This window comes from Ammospiza caudacuta, chromosome 3 (genome assembly GCF_027887145.1).
Source record: "Ammospiza caudacuta isolate bAmmCau1 chromosome 3, bAmmCau1.pri, whole genome shotgun sequence".
In the NCBI taxonomy this organism is placed as follows: Eukaryota; Metazoa; Chordata; class Aves; order Passeriformes; family Passerellidae; genus Ammospiza; species Ammospiza caudacuta.
This window is the reverse complement of record NC_080595.1, coordinates 71782095-71803273: the sequence shown is the minus strand read 5'-3', so window position 1 is coordinate 71803273 and position 21179 is coordinate 71782095. Positions and strand designations below refer to the sequence as shown.

The following is a 21179-nucleotide window of genomic DNA, read 5'->3' as shown; positions in this document are numbered from 1 at the left end:
TGTACCATTCACAGCAGACACAAAGAATGTAGAATTTATGGGCCACAAGGACATTGGGCAGAACTTCTTCCCAAGATAAGGAAGAAACAAATAAACCTTACCCAGCAACTGTGCTGAGCCAGCTGTGACTGGGTAAAAGGGAATTCTGCAGGGGGAGAGCCCAACCACCACTCACAGATCACTGACCCAAAAACCCTTCAGCCCAAGAGAAGAGAAACACCGTGGGATTGATTAGCATGAGAAGAGAGAGAATCATTAACCAATAGAAGATAGAACACTAATTAATATATGACAACTATGAAACTTGTAGCCAATGAACACTAATTATTGTTTGCTGAAATGTATGAATAGTAAAAACTGTGATAGTTATTGTGCTTGATTTGTGGAATTCCACTGGGGACCCAGGCTTGCAGAACTCTAAAATAAAATAATCAATGTCTCTGTCACATGTGTAATTATTGGCTTATATTGTAATTATTGTTGCACACTGGGAAACAAATCCAATTTTTGTGGACAACAACATCCTGCCCTTGTAAATTAAGATGTTATCTCAGAAACCCTGGTCGGAAGGATGTATTTGATGGGGAGTATTTGAACCTGCCAAAATAACTAGAAAGCATCATGCAAAGGACACGAGTGGCAAAAACTAACTGCATATTTTATTATTCACTAAAAGCTTTCTAAACTAAAGGTCTGTACCAGAAGCAGGACATTGTTTGTGTTAATAAGATGTGTCTGTTACCCTTTTTTTTTTTTTTTTAATAAAAGCGTGAGGGAAGGATGCCACTTTAGGGACTCCCATCTTCCAGTACCACATCTGCGATTCAAGAAAAACTCGCAGAGCGTTCGGGAGTGCCATAAAGCAGCTCGTGTTCTGGCTTTTCAGCGCTGAGGCGAGGCCAGGTTCGCTCAGTGCGCGGCGCGGCCCTGAGGGAGGCTCGGACCCCAGGGCGGCGCGGTGCTGAGGGAGGAACGGCGCTGAGGGAGGCGCAGTGCTGAGGGCGGAGCGGTGCTGGGGGCGGAGCGGTGCTGAGGGAGGCGCGGGGCTGAGGGTGGAACGGCGCTGAGGGCGGCGCGGCGCTGAGGGAGGCGCGGCCCCGAGGGCGGAGCGGCGCCGAAGGAGGAGCGGCACCGCCCCACTCCAGCCGCGGGGCCGCTCCGCTCTAAGATGGCGGCGCGGGCCCCACGTGGTGCGCGCTGAGGCGGGCGCGGGGCGGGCTCTGGCGACATGGCGGCAGCGGCGGTGGGCAGCGAGGGCGGGAGGAGCGACGGAGCTGAGGAGGACGAAGTGGAGGTTGGTGGATGCCGACACCGGGGCGATCCCCAACCCTGGGGAAGGGTCCGGCCCCCCGCGGGGCGTGGCCCGACCCCGCTCCGCCCGGCCGGAGGGGAGGCAGGGAGAGGGGCCGGCCGCGGACAGAGCGCGTTTCCCTGGGGTCGGAGGGTTTCTCAGTCCCCACAGCCGTGCTGTGGGGTTCTGGCTGTTCTTCCTCGGGCTTCCCCGAAAACGGCGTGCTTAGAGAGCGCACTTGCAGTTTATGTCTCTTCCTATTGCTATAAAATCACAGAATCAGAGAAGGATTTGGGTTGCAAGGGCCTTTAAAAGTCATCTGGTTCCAAACCCCTGCCATGGGTAGCGACACCTTCCACTAGACCAGGTTGCTTAAAGCGTCATCCAGCCTGGCCTTGGACTTGCAAGGATGAGGCATCCACAAATTCTCTGGGCAATCTGTTCCAGTGCCACACCTCTCCCCTCAGTAAAAAAAAAATAATTCATTAATGAAAATTTCAGTATCTAATCTAAACCCACTCTCGATTTAAATCTCTTACTCCTTGTCCTGTCACTACAGGCCCTTGTAAAAAGTCCCTCTCCAGCTCTCTTGTAGGCCCTCTTTAGGTACTGGAGGGTGGTGTAGGATCCCCCCAGAGCCATACTGATGCTCGTTTTCCAAGGGTGAAAAAAGTGCTCCCCCATTGCTCGCTGGGAAGAAAAGACCAGGAAATTTGGGTGTGAAACAGGTGTCTCATGGAATAGTGAGTCACGAAATTTCCCTGGGTATTACAAGAGTTCTGTCTCTTGACAAAATGCAGCATAAACTCCACTTTGGGGTCTGCTTGTCCTGAAAGGCTGTGTCTTTGTATGCTGTTCTTATTGGTAAAGATTGATTTCAGGGAGGCCTTTTCCCCCCTGAGTTCTGTCATATCTGTTATAGCTGTATATGATCAACTTTTCTTGTAGGAGCAACTGGTCATGGTTGAGCTATCAGGAATTATTGATTCAGACTTCCTAGAAAAATGTGAAAACAAGTGCAAGATTTTGGTGAGTGATTACAGCACAATAGGAAAGGGGTAAGTTATTACGGATGTGAACAAGGGAGTGAGGCTGCTTCTAAATTTTTTGATGTAATAACATTAGATCAAATCTTTGATAGAGAATTATGTATGCTGTGCTTGGCTGCATGCTGTGGGCTCTCAGAAACAGCATAAAGTCTTTGAATATATTATTGCATAAATATAAGGAAACTTTTTCAGAAGAAAATATATATAAGCTTGGACCAGTATCTACTCTGATTTCAAGTTCTAAGTTAATTTTTCTTTAAATTATGTATTGCACATGTTAAAAAAACCCATAAATGTTAATCACACTTATTCGAATAACTGGAAAACAGCAGACAGGTAAAGCAGAATATTTAAGTTTTGCACTGTATTTACAATGGGGCTTTTTGCAGATGTGTCCTGGCAAGTTCAAGTTTTGTAAAGGATAACTGGGTATTAAGCTTTTCATGAACAGTTTTGGATGTTTCCTTCACTGGAAGGTTGTTGTAAGAAGCTGGTTTCCCTGTCCTGTTCCTTTTGAGTTTTTTAATCACTTTATGTGTATAGGACAGATTTTATTTGCCCTTCAAAACTTATGTAGGCTATGAGAGTTGTATAGATAGTATTTGCAAATCAGCAGCACTTGTACTTTCTCAAAGTAGACCTTTATTATAGGCTGAAAAGATGGGAGAGAACATCTGAGTGTGCTACTGATCACAATAGATGGGTGGTAGTCAATTCTGAATGTCTCAGAAGTAGAAATACAATCAAAATTCATGAAATATTCATCCTTAGATGGATATGCAGGTTTCCCCCCTTGCGCTGATCTAATTCTCTTGAAATGTTACATGTATCATTCATACTGATGGCTGAATGGCTGCAGATGCTGCAGTGCTGGTGGGATTCTTTCAGATGTTGTGCTTTGTGATTCCCTTGTAATGTTACTAGTAAAAGCTTAAAGTATCCATGCTGTGTCCTACTTGTATCCATGTCTACCTGAGTTCACTCCGCGGAGTAAGCTTTCCTTGAGACTTTTCCTAAGAGACAGCTGTTGTTAACACTTTAATTAAAGTGTCTGCTCTGTTTTGCTGTGTTTAGCAAGTTTTCTGTGTCGCTGGTGGCATCAGGGGAAGACAGTCTCCAAGTCTGCATAGTCCACAAAGGAATGCAAATCAGCCAAAGAAATAAAATTTTGACTGTAAAACCCCTATAATGCTATTGTTTAGTACTGATGTGTTATTGATTGCATTTATTTCTTGTAGAAGGAAAAAACCCACAAAAATATGTTCTGTGTGATAGCTTAGTGTTATTTGTGTTCTCAATTTATGCAGAAGAAAGGGAATCCCAGAGCTTAAATCTTGTTGATTTTGTATTTTTGAAACACAGAAATATATAAGAGGAAAATTGTACAAATTCATATTAACCTGTGTGATATTCTGTATTTTATGCAATTTACCATGTAATGCCTTATCTTCAAAACCTTTAGCAAGCGCTTGTCTTCATGTCCTGAATAATTCTGATGTTCACAAGGTACTATTCAAAGACATTTTGCTTTAATTAGTGTCTTCTGTTCAGACATTGATTTTTATCAAAATACAGTATGTAGATATATATTATATAAGAAAAATGGGATGCTGGCTTGTGTATTTGGAAAACCTGTGCTCTAGAGGAAGGAAATGAGCTGACAGAAGTGCTTCCTTACTCTTCCACTCCTTGTTTAAAAAAATATAAGGTAGCAACAATTTCCAGCCCCTTCACAACAGAGACACACAGTAATCACAGAAGCTTCTGTGACCTGCAGTGGCACTTCTGGTGCTGATGTAATGCCTTATGCTGGACTTCTTCGCCCTGTCTGAAGAAGTTATTTTAAAGTTATTCCACTTTCTAGAACTTGTATTAGTTGAAGCTTAGAAAATAACATAATCTTCATGCAAACACCTAAATTTTTGTTAATTTGAAATGGAGGTTACATTAATTTCCTAGAGGAAGTAACAGTACTTTAACTTAAATAGACTATTGGCTGCCATTTGATCTGAACTTGTTTTAATATACTAGAGCATATTCTATACTGTTCTGTACTAGGTTTTATTATGATTACTAAAAGAGTATAATCTGGGGTTTTTTTGTATTTAATATACTTAAAGAAACATGTGTGATGAGGAATTGATATAATCTAAATTCTGCTATGTCTGTCTTTGCTGGTCTTACAGTGAGAAATGCACCTGGGCTAATACAGACCTGACATTATGCAATTTTTTCCTTCTTTACATAGGGAATAGAGACAGAGAGGCCCATTTTACAAGTGGACAGATATGTATTTGCAGGAGAATATGAAGGTAGGAAAACTTATGTGAATCCAATCTCTCCCTTTTCACGTGACCCAAGGAACTTCCTTAACATCAGGTGGTGTTGTGCAGTTGGTCCTGTGAGATGCCGTAGTTGTGGGCAGTTGTATAACACCATGTAGAGCAGCAGCAGTCTGAGCTCACTGCTGAGTTAGCCTTGCATCTGTGGTACTTCTAGGGAAAGTATGTGTGGAAGCTGACTGGGGTGCATCAGCCAGTATTACTGCAGACAAAAATGTGGGATATAAAATGCCTTCAAGTGCTGCTGTCTCCTGTGTGAGCAGGACTGGCATGTCATTTGCTCTATGGTGACAACACTGGTCTGGGAGAAAATGGTCTGGGACCCTCCTTTGTAGTGATCCCAATGACTGTGACACTCCTGCCTGCTCTGAGTTCCTGAACAGTGCTGTGCCTCTGTGAGGGGCTGGAAGTCAGGACATTCCCACAGCTGGCCCAGTTGATGCATTGCCTGCAGCTGATACAAATTAGTCTCTAAAACTTTCTCTCGCTTTGTTTTTCATAGATGCCTTGGGAACCTGTGTGGTTTTTGAAGAAAACACAGAGCAAGGTAATTGTTGTGATTTGATGTTCTGTTTGTTTCAGTAGCTGGGGAGGTTAAAAATATTTATCTTGTTTCAGTTGCCAGTGGAATTCACTATAATGATTGAGGTTTGGGTATTGTTTTTTCTCCTCTCTTCTTAGTAGATGCAGAAGGCAACCAAAAAGTACAGCTGAAGTACAAATGCCACACAGTGAAGAAGTTGAACATGACACGGACCCTTCTGACAGAAAAGAAGGAAGGAGAAGAGCATGTTGGTGAGTGATTCTGCTCTTATGCATGTGGACATGAGTGGATTATGCTTAATCCACAAGGAGAGTCAGCCTTTATTAAGTGTTTGATTCAAGAGCATGCAGGAATTTAAAGGAACTTGCTTCTTTAGGCACCATATGGGTATATTTAAATTAAAAAGTTAAATACATTTCTGACCAGTGCTGCCTCCAGAAATCACTACTAGGAGATGAATACAAAGAAGTATAAGAGCAGGGAAAACATACACTGATGCTCCATCGTATATTCTTCTGTCATCTAGAAGTTTCAAAATCAGAGGTGGTGTTTAGTTGTTCTTTCTTGAATTTTTTTTTCCCTACTTCCATAATTTTTTCTAAGGACATTCTGAATCTCTGTAATTGTTGAAAAGAACTGAATTGCACTTAATGAATTTACAGTTAAATGGAAATGAATGCAAATTACTTGCAAAGACGTACTTAGAAGTACCTATTTATATTGATTTTCATTCTGTAGGCAGAACTTGGGGTTCATATGTTTGCTTTATTTATTTTTTTGTACAGAAGTCAGAACTTTTACATAGCCAAATACCGAGTGTATTTGACTATGTAGTCAAATAGTATTATATATACTATATAGTATTACTATGTATAGCAGTATTCATTAGAACTGACCTACTGCTTTTTGCTTCTTTTTTTCACTCAAGTCAGTGTTACTGCTTCATATTTTAAGAATATATAGCCATTTTACCTTAAATATGAGCAGTCAGCAGGACACTGGCCATAGGAGGTATAAAATGAAATGTCAATTAGAATCTAACCAAATATCAGCATTCCTATCACCACCAAGTACCACTTCTCTCTGTAGAATTAATTATGTAATGTTAAACTGAAAGCATTATTTTGCTAGTCTAAAATTGAGACTAGAGAGTATTTTGCTTAATACAAAGGCCTTTTTTATTCTGGAGCAGCAGTACTGCTAATAAGTACTGAAAACCACTTTGTTTCTGTACCATGACAGGAATTTAACTTGTGCATACAGAGTAATTGTAACATCTTGAGAACTGACAACATGTACTGAGTAAAAATCAAAATGGGAGTGGAATCCCATTTCTATTTGGGGTTGGTTTCAACCTGTTGTTCCAAGTTATTGTTACACTTGAGTTAAAGAGAGTGCAAGAACTTGTGTACTATCTCTGTTGTCATTACTTATTGCCTGAAGATCTAATATTTAGGTGAACAAATATTCTGTTCTCTTCATTGCATTTGTGAAATATTTTCTCTGCATTTTGATTAATGTCTAAGTTATTTTAAGAGCCTGAGAGTGGCATCAGACACCTAAATACAACAGGAACTGCCACACTGGATCAGAGGAAAGATCTTTTTAGCCCTGCATTGTATTTTCTGACTATGAGAAGTAATAAATGGGCATGTGAAAAGTAATAGGAGAGGAATATGCACATCTTTCTATTCTAAGTGGTTCTTTTACTTCAATCTTGGTCTGGCTCAGCCTTAATAACAGTGAACTTAAGTTAAAAACTGCTGTTAACTCCTTTTGTCACTAATAGAATTTTCCTTCTTTACATCAGGTGGAGTAGAGTGGCTGCAGATCAAGGACAGAGATTTTTCCTACAGCAGGCTTAATATGATTTGTAGTTTTCTGCCTGAAAAGGATGATTCTGAGGAGTCAGCTCAGGCCCAAGATAAATTGACTGAAGAGTCAGAGGGAGAGGTGAGTGGCCAAGGCAATTCTAACATGAACTGTGACCTGGAAAAGCAGCCCAACTTGGAAATGCATGCCCCTGCTCCTTTGCCTGACAGCTCTGCTTCTGGGGCAGAGCAATCTCCTTCTGGAAATGCTGCCTTAGAGGATGTACCTCCATGATACTAAATCTGATCTTTTCAGGACTTCTTCACAGAATTAATGGGCCAACCTTTATAGACCATGACATGGTTTCCACCTGCTCTGAAAAAAGGATAGTGGAAAACAGACATTATGTTCTTGTGCATTGCTTTTGTGTTTGAATTATAATGGGAAGGGCTTTAATTGTTTTTTAAAATTACTGACTGGAAATGTATGTATCACTACCTCAAAACTGGACAAGTGGAAGTGGTTACATAATTAAAAGAAACTCCTAGCTTAGAAAAATGTTGATGTATTGTACAGTCTGAAACATTTTGTAAAAAGAAAGAAACACCATTGTTTAAAATAAAGACCTGAATTTTTCAACTATGGCTTCACCTTGTGTGTCGTATTCAGCCACATACTCTGTCTGCTCTTGTACTGCAGTTATTGAAAGAGAACAAATCAAGTAAGTGTGGCTTATTGAATGCTCCTCAAATTGCTTAGTTTAGATTCTTTCTAGTGTCCTTTGTCTCCTTGAAGGAGTTTAGAAATCTTCCATGTGGGAAGGGACTTTAGGGGGTCTCTCATCTAGCTTCCGATGTAAAATAGGATCAACACTGAAATTCAGGGCAAGCTGGTCAGGGCTTTTCCACTCAGGCCTTGAAAACCTCTGCAAACGTGTCAGCAAATTAAATCCATGTCTTAAAGAGGCATCTGTCACACTGCTTCCCCCATTTTCTGTATAATACAATGCGTGTTATACAAAAGGAAATGCGGTCACCTCGTTTTTCTTTTTCCTCACAGTAACTTCTTATCTCTAATCTTCCTCTTTGGCATTTTCCTGAAGGGTTTTATGCTTAAGATCCTGTACCCATGCATCAGTGGTTCCCAGACTAGTCCATGTGATTGTATTCTGCTGCCTAGCTAGTCTGTGGGTTGATACTGCTACATCATTTGTTCTGCCACACACCGTTCTGTATCACAGTTGAGTGTGTGGTGCACTCGGGATAATGTTTTCAAAAGCACAATTTTAAAACAGAAGACATTTTCTCACTGACCCTTCTTCTTTCCTACCTTTCTCTGTCTCCCTCAAAACAGTGTAACTGCAACAGTGCTGTGAGAATGAGAACACCTGATTAATTCCAGTATGATTATGTAATACCTTAATTAGTAATGAGCAGAGGAGAAGCTCACCCACAGCATTGTTCACAGCACAGCATCAGTAAAGAAAAGTCATTAAAACAGTAACAGTTTCAAACCATCAATCCCATTATTCCCTTTTTTTTTTCTGTGTAGAAGCAACTTGAATCCTAGGGGAAAGGGAGGCAGGGAGAGGAAGGAAAGGGAACATGCTCTGTGTGCCTTCAGCCTGGGTGTGGGTATTTCACATGGTGGTGTTGCATTTGAGGAGACCGCACAGCCATCCCTCTGGATTTAACTGCAGTCATGGAAGTTTAAAGACATCATCATTCATGCTTGATTTGTGTGGTGCTGATAGATAGAGGACAATTATAACTGGAATAATGATCCTGGGAATACACAGGCTCTTGAGTGCCGGAGGGAGGGTTTGTGGTGCGCTCGGTGGCAGCTGAGCCTCCTGCAGGGAGGGCTCTTGTTATGGCTGCTTCAGCCACCGAGAGCAGAGAGGTGCTTCGGGAGTTTGCTCTCTGACAGAGTGCAAACACAGCAACTCTCCCATGTTTTGCTAATTTGTTACTTAGTCTAGCAGTATGAATGGGAGGTTTTTTCCCCATGTACAAGGAGTATTCCAACAGCATTGGTTTCTGCCTTCTCAGCCCTTTTCTTTCAGCATTACACTGAAGCTGTTTCTTTGTTCTAGTTTATCTGGTAATCAGTATTATTTTTTGAAAACATTTTATGTATATCACATGCAATGAGTACATTAATTTTAAGTGTTATTTCTAATGGTCGAGCTTTTGTTCCTATTACTGTTAACCCTAACTTTTGCAACCATACAACCTCTGGGTGAAAACACCTTTTCCTGATATCCAACCTAACCCCTCCCCTGACACAACTTCAGGCCATTCCCTCAGGTCCTGGCACTGGTCACCAGAAATCAGTCTGCCCCTCCTCTTCCCCTCAGGAGGAAGTGGCGGACTGCGATGAGGTCTCCCCTCAGCCTCCACCGATCCAGGCTGAACAGCCCAAGCACCCTCAGCCGCTCCCCACAGGAATTCCCCTCCGCCCCGTGGGACGATGGCGCGGAGCCGCGCCCCGCGCATGCGCCGTGCCCCGCCCCGCCCTGCCGGCGGATGTGACGCGCGCGGCGGCTACGGCGCGGCGTTCCGCACGTGAGGGCAGCGATGGATGCGCTGGATCGGGTGGTGTGAGTGTGCCGGGGAACCGCTCCGGGAAACGGGACGGGCGGCGGCCCGGGCGGGATGCACTGCCGGAGCCTCATGGAAAACGTGCGGGGGAGAGGAAGCCGAGCGCCGCCGTCTTTTTAGTGGTGGCCAAACAGCCCTTGCTCAGTTGGTGGCTTAAAATAACCGCGGTGACAAGCTGGCGTTGAATCTCTGTGTTTGCACACACCTCAGAGAATTCATTTCTGAAGTTTCAGTGATGCATGGGGAGCAGTTGCCATAAACTAAAACAGCAGAAGTCCCACCTCAACGTGAGGAGGAACTCCTTTACAGTGACAGGGCGCTGGAACAGGCTGCCCAGGGACATCCTGGAGTGTCCCTCTCTGGAGACAGTCCAAGCCCACCTGGACACGTTCCTGTGGCACCTGCTCCAGGTTACCCTGCCTTGGCAAGGGGGTTGGACTCAATGATCTCCAAGCGCCGTTCCACCCCTGACGATGCTAGGATACCTGTGTGTGAGGGGGGGGGTATTGTTTGTTTTAAAGAAGAAAATAAAACTAATGCTTTACTGAGAAGATAATCTAGTGGAGAGCTGTAATTGTTAAGCCACGTAGCACTGATGTGTGTATGGTCTGTGCCCCTGCACAGGCTGCGGTGTTTCACCTGGATGGTGCTCAGCCTTCCTCGCTGTTTCCTGACAACAGCTTTTATTTTGGGGGCTGTTGGTGGTCTTTGAGGAACTTTGTTTTCTTCTCACATTCACCTGACACAGGGCTTTTGGCATTGATTGTTATTCTGCAGGTTGGGATTAGTTTGAGTCATTGAAACAAGTTACATGGAAACAATTCTTGTTTGGATTCACCTTTTTCTGTAGTGTCAAGTCTTGTTACATATATTAAGTTTTTAACTTTTAATTTCTTACAGAAAGCCGAAAACTAAGAGAGCAAAAAGATTTCTTGAGAAGAGAGAACCCAAGCTAAATGAAAATACAAAAAATGCTATGCTCATAAAAGGAGGAAATGCAAATTTAACAGTGACCGAAGTGCTTAAAGACATTGTAAGTTGTTGGATGTAGCATGCAACCTTCCTCTCTCTTTCTTCCAATTTTCTGTCTCTGCTGCACTATCAGTATTTTCATACTCTCCCTGTACCCCAAATCTCAGAATGGCCAGTACTCCAAAGGTGTCATTACCTACTTCTTAAGGAAGATTGCTTTCTTGCAGTTTCTTCTTTGCCAGAAATGTTGAGCTTGCTCTTTTATTTTTTCACAATTGTCTAGTATATAAGTGAAGTGTTGCCAAGTCTGTTTGAAAACAAGAGGATTAAGAGGATTAGGTACAGAATTGGGACTGTATCACACAGCTAAGTCATATCCCAGAATCCTGTAAGCTGACTTTGTGCATCGATAGGGAGCTTTCAGCCTCTCCTAAAACTAAGTTACCAAATGTGTCTCCTAACTCTATACCTCAAAATATTATAGGTGTTCCTACACTTGTTTTCTCTTTGCTTTGTTGTTTTCCTATTCTTTTATGCTTCTATAATCAAGTTGTTGTTCTCTCCCTGTTTTTCCTTATGCCCCTTAGAAGCAGAGGGATTGCTTTGATTTCAGCTATTTCTCAATTATTTTTTTATTTCTCAGTTTCTACAAATAATTTCTTGTGCAATTAATTTGGAAACAAGATTGTCACCAGCTCAAAGGGTATTACGGTGAGCAGGCCTTTTGAGGTACCTTCTTCTAGGCTGCTCTGCATAGTTACTGTTTCACATGTTCCTGTAAACTGTTGGGTTGTAAAAACAGCAGTGCTGTACATGTTTTAGAGGTGACATGTGTTAAACTTTGTGTTTTGCAGTATGCTGTGAAGAAGCCTTTTGCTGTACTGTATAAAAGGTAAGGGATCTGACTTTGACATCTTTGAGTCTTCTGGCAGACAAGCAGCTTTTGTTTTGGGGTAGTTTCAGGGCATGAATAGACATTCAGGATAGCCTGGGGCCTTGAACAATGTCCAGGGTGCAGAAGATGACTGATCATAATTTTCAATAGACTAGGAACAAGCTACCTGAGATCAGCATTGGTGCTGAGCCCTGTTCTGTGGCAGCTGGTACAGAGCAGGATTCAGCTCTAAGTCTTGTTCAAAATGGGAACCCAGTGTCTGCATGAATGTAGTGCAGAAACAACTGTAAATTGCTGTCTAAATTTAATGAATGAACAGGCAAAGGCATTTACTCATAGTGTCACTGGTGGTAGTGGTGGTGGTGTTCTGCAGGTCAGGCCCCGGGAGACAGGAAATGTGGAGGAAAGTACTTGGAATGGCAGAGATGGCACTGAGGCATTCCTGGCAGTAGTCATAGGACTTGTGATTTGAACTCAAACTGAGCTTTTACTGCTGAGTTTGTGGTAGAATGCAAAACTTTTTATTATCAGGGAATTAATAAGAAATTATTATCTGGGCCTGTTCTGGGCTTTTTGGTTTTGTTTGTTTTTGTTTGTGTGTTTTTGTTTTGGTTTGGTTTTTGTTTGTTTTGGTTTTGTTTCTAACTTGTTTTTTTCTCCTCCTCTCAGGAAAAATATTACCAGGCCTTTTGAGGACCAAACATCATTGGTAAGTATAAACAATTTTTCTCTTACAACAGTTTTGGGCAGGCTATCCTTGTGTGCCAAAAGATGAACCATCAGGAAAGAAGAATAGCCTGTCTGGATAGAGCTTTGCTGGAACTCAGGGGTAAAAAGAGAGTCTATTGCTTTTGGAAGAGGCAGGCCACTCAGGAGGACCACAAAGATGTTGTGAGGGTATGCAGGGAGAAAATTAGAAGGGTCCAAGCCCAACTAGAATTTAATCTGGTTACTGCCATAAAAGACAATAAAAATGTTTTTGCAATTAGATCACCAGCAAAGTGAGGGCCAAAGAGGATCTCCATCCTTTACTGGGTGCAGAGGGAAACACAGGGACAAAGGATGAGGAGAATGCTGAGGTACCTAATGCCTTCTTTGCCTATAATAGCAACATCAGTTGCTCTCTGGGTACCCTGAGCTGGAAGACAGGGACAGGGAGCAGAATGAAGTCCCCATAATGCAGGAAGAGATGGTTGGTGACCTCCTACACCACTCAGACACACATGTCTATGGGGCTACATGGGATCCATCAAGGGTGCCCAGGGAGCTGGTGGAAAAGCTCACCAAGCCCCTTTCAATCCTTTAGCAGCAATCCTGAATGGCTGGCTGGCTAGAGGCTTTTTTTTAAAGGGCAGTTTTTCAATTTGTGTGTTGTTGCATATTTGCAGAGCACATTCAAAGAATTTGAGTTTTTTACATCTCTTTAATAAAATATACAGCTTTTAGAGAGTGCACAGATATCAACACACAGTGACTAACAGAGCTGTATGAGCACATGTTTCAAGGGGAGTCCCCTCTGCTCTTGGCCTGTCTAGAGTCAGCATTTCTCAGGGATCTGGTGGCAAAACTCGGTGCTGAGCTGTGTGATTTGTACATGCAATTAGTCCAGCCTCTGAAAGTGTCTCTCTGACCTCTCAGAGGGTCAGAGCTGCAATGTCCTCTCTGAGCTGCTGCTGTTGCAGGAATGGGAGATAAAATGTCCTTGTGTGCTTCACAAGTGCCAAGTGCTTGTGGGAAGCACTGGGTAAGTTCTCTGTGTTTATGTCACTCTTGATACACAAGATGAGGAGCTGACTTGGGAGGCAGAAGTGTATAAAAAGACTTTGGAGCTGGACATCTTTAGAAAGAACTGCTGTAATGTTGGCTGTGGACATTGTACCATAGTAAGTTCTCTAATCGGTTCCTCCTGGAGAAAAGATCTCTGTGATAGTCACCACTGGCTTGGTTTTAAGTAGCATCTTAGTCTTAAATAATAAATTGACATGAAGTTGCTCTGTAGTAGGGCTCCTGTGCCAAGTGCAGATGTTGCTAGCCTGGCTCTTGAGGGAATTAACTGGCTGTTCAGAAGCTGTCAGACAAGGTCAATATGCTGCATAAAGCTTAGGTGGGAAACTACAGTGAGACATTAAAATGGTAGCCAGCTTGACAATACTTACTTGTCAGGCAAGGAGAAGAGGTTGAAAGTATCTTGTGGAAAATCAAATAACTAGGAATTACAAGAAAGGGTAATAGATAAAATAGCAAGAAAAAATTGCCTGACTTGTATTTTAAGATGCAATAGTAAATAAAAAAAGAAATTATTTGAATCTTGAATCCAGCTGTCAGTTTAACATAAATGCTGAAAAACACTCATTCCATGGTCAAAACTATTCTGGTAAGTGCAGTTGTTCTCATTAAGTAGCTCCTAAACCCATATGTTTGTGCCATATGCCTTTGCAGAATGTTTTAAACCCTGTGAACTGCAACTCAAAAGTTTGATTATATTCTTCAATTGCAGGAGTTTTTTTCCAAGAAATCAGATTGTTCTCTGTTTCTCTTTGGATCTCACAACAAGAAGCGACCTAACAACCTGATAATAGGTAATAAATCTCACTTGGCTTTTTTTGGGATGGTAGGTGTAGTTTTCAGTGAGTATTTAAATAGCTGGATTTTCTTTTTTACTCTCACAGGTCGCATGTTTGACTACCACGTGCTGGACATGATTGAGCTGGGCGTTGAGAAGTTTGTAGCCCTAAAAGATATCAAGGTAAGGAATTGCTAATTCAGTATTTCAGCGACACCTACTGGTGGGGTTTTTTGGTTGCAATTTCTTCCGTTCCCTGAAATGAATCACGGTGTTTAATAGAAGTGTTTAATGCAGTATATGAGGATTGTCAATTTGTGTACTCCAGAATGTTAATTTTATGCTCTGCTTTTTAATTTAGTTTCGTTAGTCTATTCTGTCCCTGTTGATGACAGGTCACAGCAGTTTTTCTTTCAGTGTTGAATGACTGGCCAGCTATTAAATCAATTATATGTTCCCTAACTGTCTGAATTTTTGTTGTTTTAAAATTCTTATTCCACAGAACAGTAAGTGTCCTGAAGGGACAAAACCTATGTTGATATTTGCTGGTGACATGTTTGATGTGAATGAAGAATACAGAAGACTGAAGAGCCTGCTTATTGGTCAGTATTTTGATTATTTGGGCAGTAGGATTGCATGGATCTGTAATAATGTGATCTGTTGGGAAAAGCTGGTTTGTCAATAAATGCTTGCTTATGTTCAGCACAGAAGGAAAACAAGAACTAGCATTTGTAGGTTTCATGTCACATAAAATTAAAGTTAACTAATAATTATGACTTTTAAAGGGAGGAAAAAAGAATGTCCTAAAAGACTCTGAAGATGAAACTTCATATTCACTAGAATTCATTACTTAGGTTGTGGGAATACTTGGTTTTCCAAAATGTACTTTTCTTATAATTGTACTGGGTTTCACTTTTCTAACCAAATGTTTTGAAGTATCTAAATTAAAATCAGTGGATTAAGTTCAGAAAGTGGGATGTTTTTTGTTTACAGAAAAGTCAATTCAGTCTAATTTCTGTGTTGAAAGCAGTTTTTCTTGGTAATTCCACCAATTCTAACAAGCATGCCATTGTTTAGAATATTTGGAGAGAACACCTGCAGTAAAAATCAGCTGTAGATAAATTGTGCCCTAACTTTAAGGTAGGCTTGGAGCTTAGGGAACAAACTGGCATGAAGTTTTTTATTATCCTTAAGTTGGAGGCTCTGGAAGATAAAGCACATTGTAGCTTTATAGAAGCTATATGTAGACAAAAAAGTTACAGGATATTGCATCTCTTGGCACTGAAAAAATGCTTCTTGCTTGGCAAAACTAGATCTAGTAAGTAGGTGGAGTGATTTTTCTTTTTAATAGTTTTCCTAAAAGTAGATTAGGTTTTTTGTTGGTCTATTTTTTTAAGTTCTGGTAAAATACTGAACCTGGCCCAGTAAGCGCAGTCTTGTTCTTTCAGTTCCTTTCTTGGGTTTCTAGATTTCTAGGCAAATGGGTAAAAGATTGCTCTTTAAAAACAGACCCCCTAAAAAAGAGATTTTTTTTCCTTAGTATTATTCCTTAAAGCAAGATGTTTCATTTGGAATGAGACTGAAAGGGAGCAGGAGAGGAGTAAATTTTCTTCCTCTCAATACAGTTGATTGGTTCTTGGGGATGGGTGAAAGGGTGATAACTGAGCTTGTGCATCTTTGAAGATGCCTGAATACAAAGATAAGTAAGTTTTGCTGCTGCATGCTCGTCACTGTAAATGGGTATTGACACAGGAAGCAGGTGCATTTTCTGAAGTGTATCTTGTTCAGGCATCTGTACAGTTTTGGGCATCCAGATGTGCTCAAACAGCCCATGATCAAACAGCTGAAATGGCAAACATGCATAGTAAGATAGTTGCCAAATAACTGAGCAGTCCTTCCTCTTTCTCTTGATGTTCGCCTGTCCTTTCTCCTCCCCTGTTTATTAGCCATGAATGACTTGGCAGTCAAATGTATTCTACACCCAATCTTTCTTCTTGAACATATGCCAAGTACTCCAGGTCTTAATTATGCTGCTGAGTTCTGTGAAATACCCAGATGCACAACAGTAGTCAAAGAAAAAAGTTAAGGAGAGTAAAGGCCCGAAGGTATCACTCACAAATTAAAATCGTTTGGGTATTAATCTGATCTGCTTCAAAACTGCCCTTAACCAATAAGGAAGAAGTGATTTGTTCCATTTCTGCAAAAGATGGTTGCCTTAAGCTGCTACTCTTGCTAAGATACAAGAATGTCTTTATAACAACAGCTGCAAATATTTTGTTGCTGTACCAGTATTGTTGGGATCCCAGAGGGAATATCAGATAGCTGACAGCTACTTGTTGCCAAAGCAGTGATGCCAGTGATGCTGAGGAGCAACCAAGCTTTCATTGGCTTTTGTGACATCAAAAGGGCTTATGTATGTTTGGACAATCATCTTACAGCAGTTTCTTGGTAAAGTTAAGGGCAAGGGTGAATTATTGTCTTCGTGGTAACCTAATGCTACAGTCTGGGTAAACTGTGAAGTGGAAGAAGCTGTTTAGGAGAAATAAATGATGGATGCATTTTCTTTAGAGACGTGGAAGAGAAAGACATACCACTTTTTCTCTTTTGGTTTTCGTTGGTCTCCAAGTGGTAGTGTAGTTCATTTAAATGATGTAAGTCTTGGAATGCATTTAATGACATTCTAATACCTGCATCTATAAGATGTTTCAACTCTTACAACACTGCCTGCTTGTTGTTAGTTCTGTTATTGCACATCTATTTTATCCTAAAAATGGCCAGACCACTATAGGGCATGCTTATACACTTTCTAAATGTTGATTTGCAGATTTCTGCAATTTTAAATTGGCTGTCGCCTTTGGTCTTCAAACATCCTTCCTCACACAGACTCTTTTTGAGTGTTTGAAAGGATTTGAGAGCTTTTTCTGGCCAGGAAAGGGATGGCTGGGAAATGTTTAAACTGCTTTCATGCTAACCAAAGCTACATAGAATACAGTGCTACCAGCTTTTGGATACAAATTGATACAGAAGGAGTTACATTCAAAAATCAGTTAAGAATTTAATCTGGAAATAGAAAGGTCCTGAAAAGCTCTCTGTATGAAAGAGTAAATTAGACTTCCTGGAAACATGTTTGAGGACCAGGGGCAGAGAGAACTAGGAATGGAAAGAAAGGAGAAAGCAAGTCTCCAGTCCAACCAAAGCAAGAGTTGTAAATTAAGAGTATGTTTAAAAAACTTCAACTCTCTGGGTGTACTGAAGTGTAGGGTTTCTGCAGCTGTTTGGTGTTGCCAGGAAACAAATTCCTGACCACCGGCGTTTATGGGAAGAGATGATCCTGTGGGTAAAAAGATGTATGATGCCACAGGAAAATATGAAAGGGAGGTGTTGCCAATAAAACCACTGTGAATGTAAGCTTGTGTACCTGCAGAGAACTAACTGAAGGGAAAAAAATATGCCACGAGTGAACAAAATGTTTTATTTGCAACTTTTCCTCTAACTACAAGTTAGACTTGAAATAAGAGAGTATTTAATTGACCAAGAAAGTTTCCTGGGCTGACTCCATCTGTTATTTGCCAGCCAAACTGTGTTTTGGATACTCCAAAGAGTATAAGCACTCCAGTGCTTATACTCTTTCAAAAAGGTGAAGGAAAAGACAAGTAGCCAAGGGGTCTGAAAGCAGGGCAGAGCAGAAAAGAGTGATGTGTTTTGCATCTGTTAGCTGTTCTCCTATGTTTCAGCATTGCCCTGTCAAGTTTATTAGCACACCTTGTTCCCTTGGTCAAGGTCACATTCTTTCTCCACCCTCTGCATATGTTGGACAGATTGCTGTGCTCATTGCTCTCTGATTGCACAGTATATTTTCATAGCCTGATATAAGAATCTTGCTAGAGGCAGCCCATTTTGTATTTAACCTGTATTTCAGCATTCTCTTTGCAAACTGGGCAAATATTTGAAGTGCCTTATTTTCATAGATGTGTTGCTTATTAATAGAGAAAACATTAGACATAATGACAAATACTGCTTTATATAGAGGACAGGAGTACCTTGTTGTGAGAGACATATGAAAGAAGTTCTATATCTAAACTTTTTCCCAAAGTCAGAGAGAGAAAATGTAGGTAAGAATAGGAGTTTTGTTCTGCTGTGTACTGGTTTTGATCCCTCTTTCTACTGTTCCAAATCTGGCTATGATTAAGATTTAAGTATTAGGTTTGAATGATGTCTTTAAACAGATACCTGAGGAAATGGCTTCTCTGTACTGATCTGTGTTTGTCTGAGCCTTGACTGGCCTAAACACCAAATAAGGTGATTTTCCCCCCCTGATTTTAGAGATGGCTATTTAAAAGAATAGACAATGCAATTATTGCCATTAACTCAATAATGCTAAGTTACTTCTCTGAAAGTGTTTTTGCTCTTTTCTATGCACTTAATACAGGAAGTATATATATAAGTAGCATGTATATTCCTACAAAATTATCTCTGGGAAGTCACTGAGTTCCTGTCAGGATATCCACACACATTTGGATTCACCAAAATGTGCGATGTTAAATTTCTGTCCTGTGTACCGGCCAGGCTGCAGTTGGAAGTAGGGGCTATTTCTTGAGATTCCTGTTTCAGAATGGGCCCACATCACATCACCAATTTGTTACAGGTATCTGTTGGTTTTGTTTTCAGCCAAGAACCTGCCATTTATTCCTTTTAAATACTCTCTCAGATTTCTTCAGAGGTCCCACTGTGCCCAATATTCGTCTGGCTGGTTTAGAGTACGTTCTGCATTTCACAGCTGTGGATGGGAAAATTTACATGAGAAGCTACAAGTGAGTATCTGTTTTATCTGTTTGTCTGGGTTTTGGTACAAAACCTTAATTGTGAAATTGAACTGGCTTGAGCTGCATTTAGAACATGCAATGTTGAGAGGTGCTCCAGTGTAATTTGTACAGCAGAAGACAAGCACATAAGCCCTAGGTCTGCTGCCTCCTTCCTTGTTGAGCTCCTCCTGGCTCAGGATTGCTCTTTCATATGGCTTGGTTAGTAAGGTGGTGTGAATTAACTTAGTGAATTCTGGGTACTGTCTTAGACTTGACGGCCTTAGTCTGTTCTCAGGCTGATTTCTACAACTCTCCTCACTTAGATGTTTGCCAGGGAACAACAGGGGATAGGCTGCAGACAGAGATGCACAAGGAAAACCAGGAAAAGGCAGGAGAAGGAAATCTTTCTTGTTGCATTGGTGTTCACCCTCACAGTCACTCCCTACCTTAGGAGACTGTGAACATTCATAGCTTGTGTTCCATGTGATTTTGATTTTTCTTAATATAAAATCATTTTAATCAGCCTCACTCTTAAAAACAAAGAACCAAAACACTTCCTCAGATAAGTGCTCAGGTTATTTTGCTGTAAATTATAGTGAATTTTTTATGTCTAATAATACCCAGGGTGCTGTTTTGATTTTGAAAAGTGATATGGCTTTCAGGGTACTGGAGCTGAGTTTTAAAAGTAATTCTGATTATACTAGTCCCATTAAAAAAAAATTACATTAGTCAGGTCATATTTTGGATGTGTTCAAATTGTAATGGGACTGATTTATTATAAACTGTTATTGATGGATGCCTTCCCAAAATACAATAGTATTTTGAACTGCAGGATTGAATAACCTGTTAAGGAAGATGGATCAATCTCTGGCACAGGGGACAATGTTGATTTTCATTGGTTTTCTCCTCCTAGAGTGCTTCTGAAGAAATCTGGCTGTAAAATACCCAGAATTGAACTGGAAGAGATGGGACCTTCATTAGATCTGGTTATGAGGAGGACACATTTAGCCTCAGATGACCTTTATAAGCTGTCTTTGAAACAGCCAAAAGGCCTGAAGGTATGTACCTTGGGAAGGGCATTGCTTTCAGATCTCTCTGAAGAAGAGCAAAGGCTGAAGTATTACTTGTTGTGTGTTTGACCAGAGCTTACTTTCATCGAGTCCAGCTGACATTCCTGGGGCCACAGCACTTCTGTGGTGCTCAGCTGGCAGCCAGACTCTCCTCTGGAAGCACACAGAACACACAGCACAAATCTTAGTCTCTCCAACCAATGTATGAGGCCTTGCTTTGGGCACCTGATTCTCACCAGAGCCCTGGGACTGTACTCAGAGCTATTAACATTGCTCTTCCCTTGCAGCCCAAGAAGAAAAAGAATATCTCCCATGATGCGCTTGGTACAACCTACGGCCGAATCCACATGCAGAGGCAGGATCTCAGCAAACTGCAGACACGGAAAATGAAAGGCTTAAAAAAGAGGCCAGCAGAGAAGTCAGCTCAAGATGGTGGGGCTACTCCCAAAAAGTCAAAGTCAGCTTGACAGTCTGGGACAGTTTTCAGAACTCTTAGTGCTTTCAAATTTAGTATATATGTTGTAATATAAATTGTCAGACATTAAAGATTGAGCTGCTGTTAGCTTTAGTTTTGTAACAAAAAAATCTTTTAAATAATTTGTCATTTTAAAGGGAACACTGAGGTATTGAGCTTTAACACGGAGCTTGGTTATTTAAAATAAAATTATGATATAACTTTCTTAGTTTTCCAAAGCTGAGTGTTTGTTTCTTGGTATTAACAATGTATGGGAGTCAGACAGGTGACTCATATCATGGACAATTTCACAGAGTGGATTGGAAGGGACTTTAAAGATCATCTGATTCCAACCCCTTTGCCATAAGGAGGGACGTTTTCTACTAGACCAGGCTGCTCAAGGCCCCATCCAACTTGGTCTTGAACCCTTCCAGAGATGGGGCATCCCCAGCTTCTCTGGGCAACCTGTTCCAGTGCCTTATCACCCACACACAAAAGAATTTCTTCCTAATATCCCCCATGCTTTGTGCTTTTAGCATAGAGGCATTTAAATTGTGTCTCCAATGAAGCACCTTGCTGGTGGGAGAGGCTTAAATTCCTCTGTGCTGCCCTTCAGGTGCTCTTCTATTGAACTGCAATCCCTCTCCAGGCTTTGGGCAGTGTGGGATGGATTGAGGTTCCCTTCCCCCAGAAACTTTTGTTTTATTGCTGTTTTTTTGGGAGCCCTTGATCAGTCAGTTCTTACACATTCTTTGGAGGACCAGAGCAATGAATGTGCATAA

General features: G+C 41.2%; 2 protein-coding genes across 3 annotated transcripts; both read left to right on the top strand.

The window, feature by feature from the left end:
• The first annotated feature begins 1228 nt into the window (after window positions 1-1228).
• Window positions 1229-7637, top strand: GTF3C6 (general transcription factor IIIC subunit 6). The gene is made up of 7 exons (XM_058801496.1): window positions 1229-1294; window positions 2240-2320; window positions 4589-4652; window positions 5185-5229; window positions 5364-5477; window positions 7037-7179; window positions 7354-7637. The coding sequence occupies exons 1-7, from the start codon at window positions 1229-1231 to the stop codon at window positions 7387-7389; spliced, it is 549 nt and encodes a 182-aa protein (XP_058657479.1). The 3' UTR covers window positions 7390-7637.
• Window positions 7638-9565: 1928 nt separating this feature from the next.
• RPF2 (ribosome production factor 2 homolog) lies at window positions 9566-20586 on the top strand. Of its 2 annotated transcripts, none has more exons than XM_058801856.1 (10): window positions 9566-9640; window positions 10542-10674; window positions 11468-11505; window positions 12178-12217; window positions 14006-14087; window positions 14178-14254; window positions 14574-14673; window positions 18780-18882; window positions 19787-19931; window positions 20231-20586. In XM_058801856.1, exons 1-10 carry the CDS (start codon window positions 9618-9620, stop codon window positions 20408-20410), a joined length of 921 nt encoding a protein of 306 aa, XP_058657839.1. In that variant the 5' UTR covers window positions 9566-9617; the 3' UTR covers window positions 20411-20586. The 2 variants fall into 2 exon arrangements, with proteins under 2 accessions (XP_058657839.1, XP_058657840.1); XM_058801857.1 differs by lacking the exon at window positions 9566-9640 and adding an exon at window positions 9955-10051.
• Window positions 20587-21179: the final 593 nt, after the last annotated feature.

What these genes read in the sequence shown, in the direction of transcription:
- GTF3C6 (XM_058801496.1), top strand. Translation starts at nt 1,229, where the DNA reads ATGGCGGCAGCGGCGGTGGGCAGCGAGGGCGGGAGGAGCGACGGAGCT. An exon ending in ATTTGCAGGAGAATATGAAG is followed by an intron (nt 4,653 to 5,184) that starts GTAGGAAAACTT and finishes TGTTTTTCATAG; the next exon opens with ATGCCTTGGGAACCTGTGTG. An exon ending in TGAAGAAAACACAGAGCAAG is followed by an intron (nt 5,230 to 5,363) that starts GTAATTGTTGTG and finishes CTCTCTTCTTAG; the next exon opens with TAGATGCAGAAGGCAACCAA.
- RPF2 (XM_058801856.1), top strand. Translation starts at nt 9,618, where the DNA reads ATGGATGCGCTGGATCGGGTGGT. An exon ending in CCGAAGTGCTTAAAGACATT is followed by an intron (nt 10,675 to 11,467) that starts GTAAGTTGTTGG and finishes TGTGTTTTGCAG; the next exon opens with TATGCTGTGAAGAAGCCTTT. An exon ending in AACAGCCAAAAGGCCTGAAG is followed by an intron (nt 19,932 to 20,230) that starts GTATGTACCTTG and finishes CTTCCCTTGCAG; the next exon opens with CCCAAGAAGAAAAAGAATAT.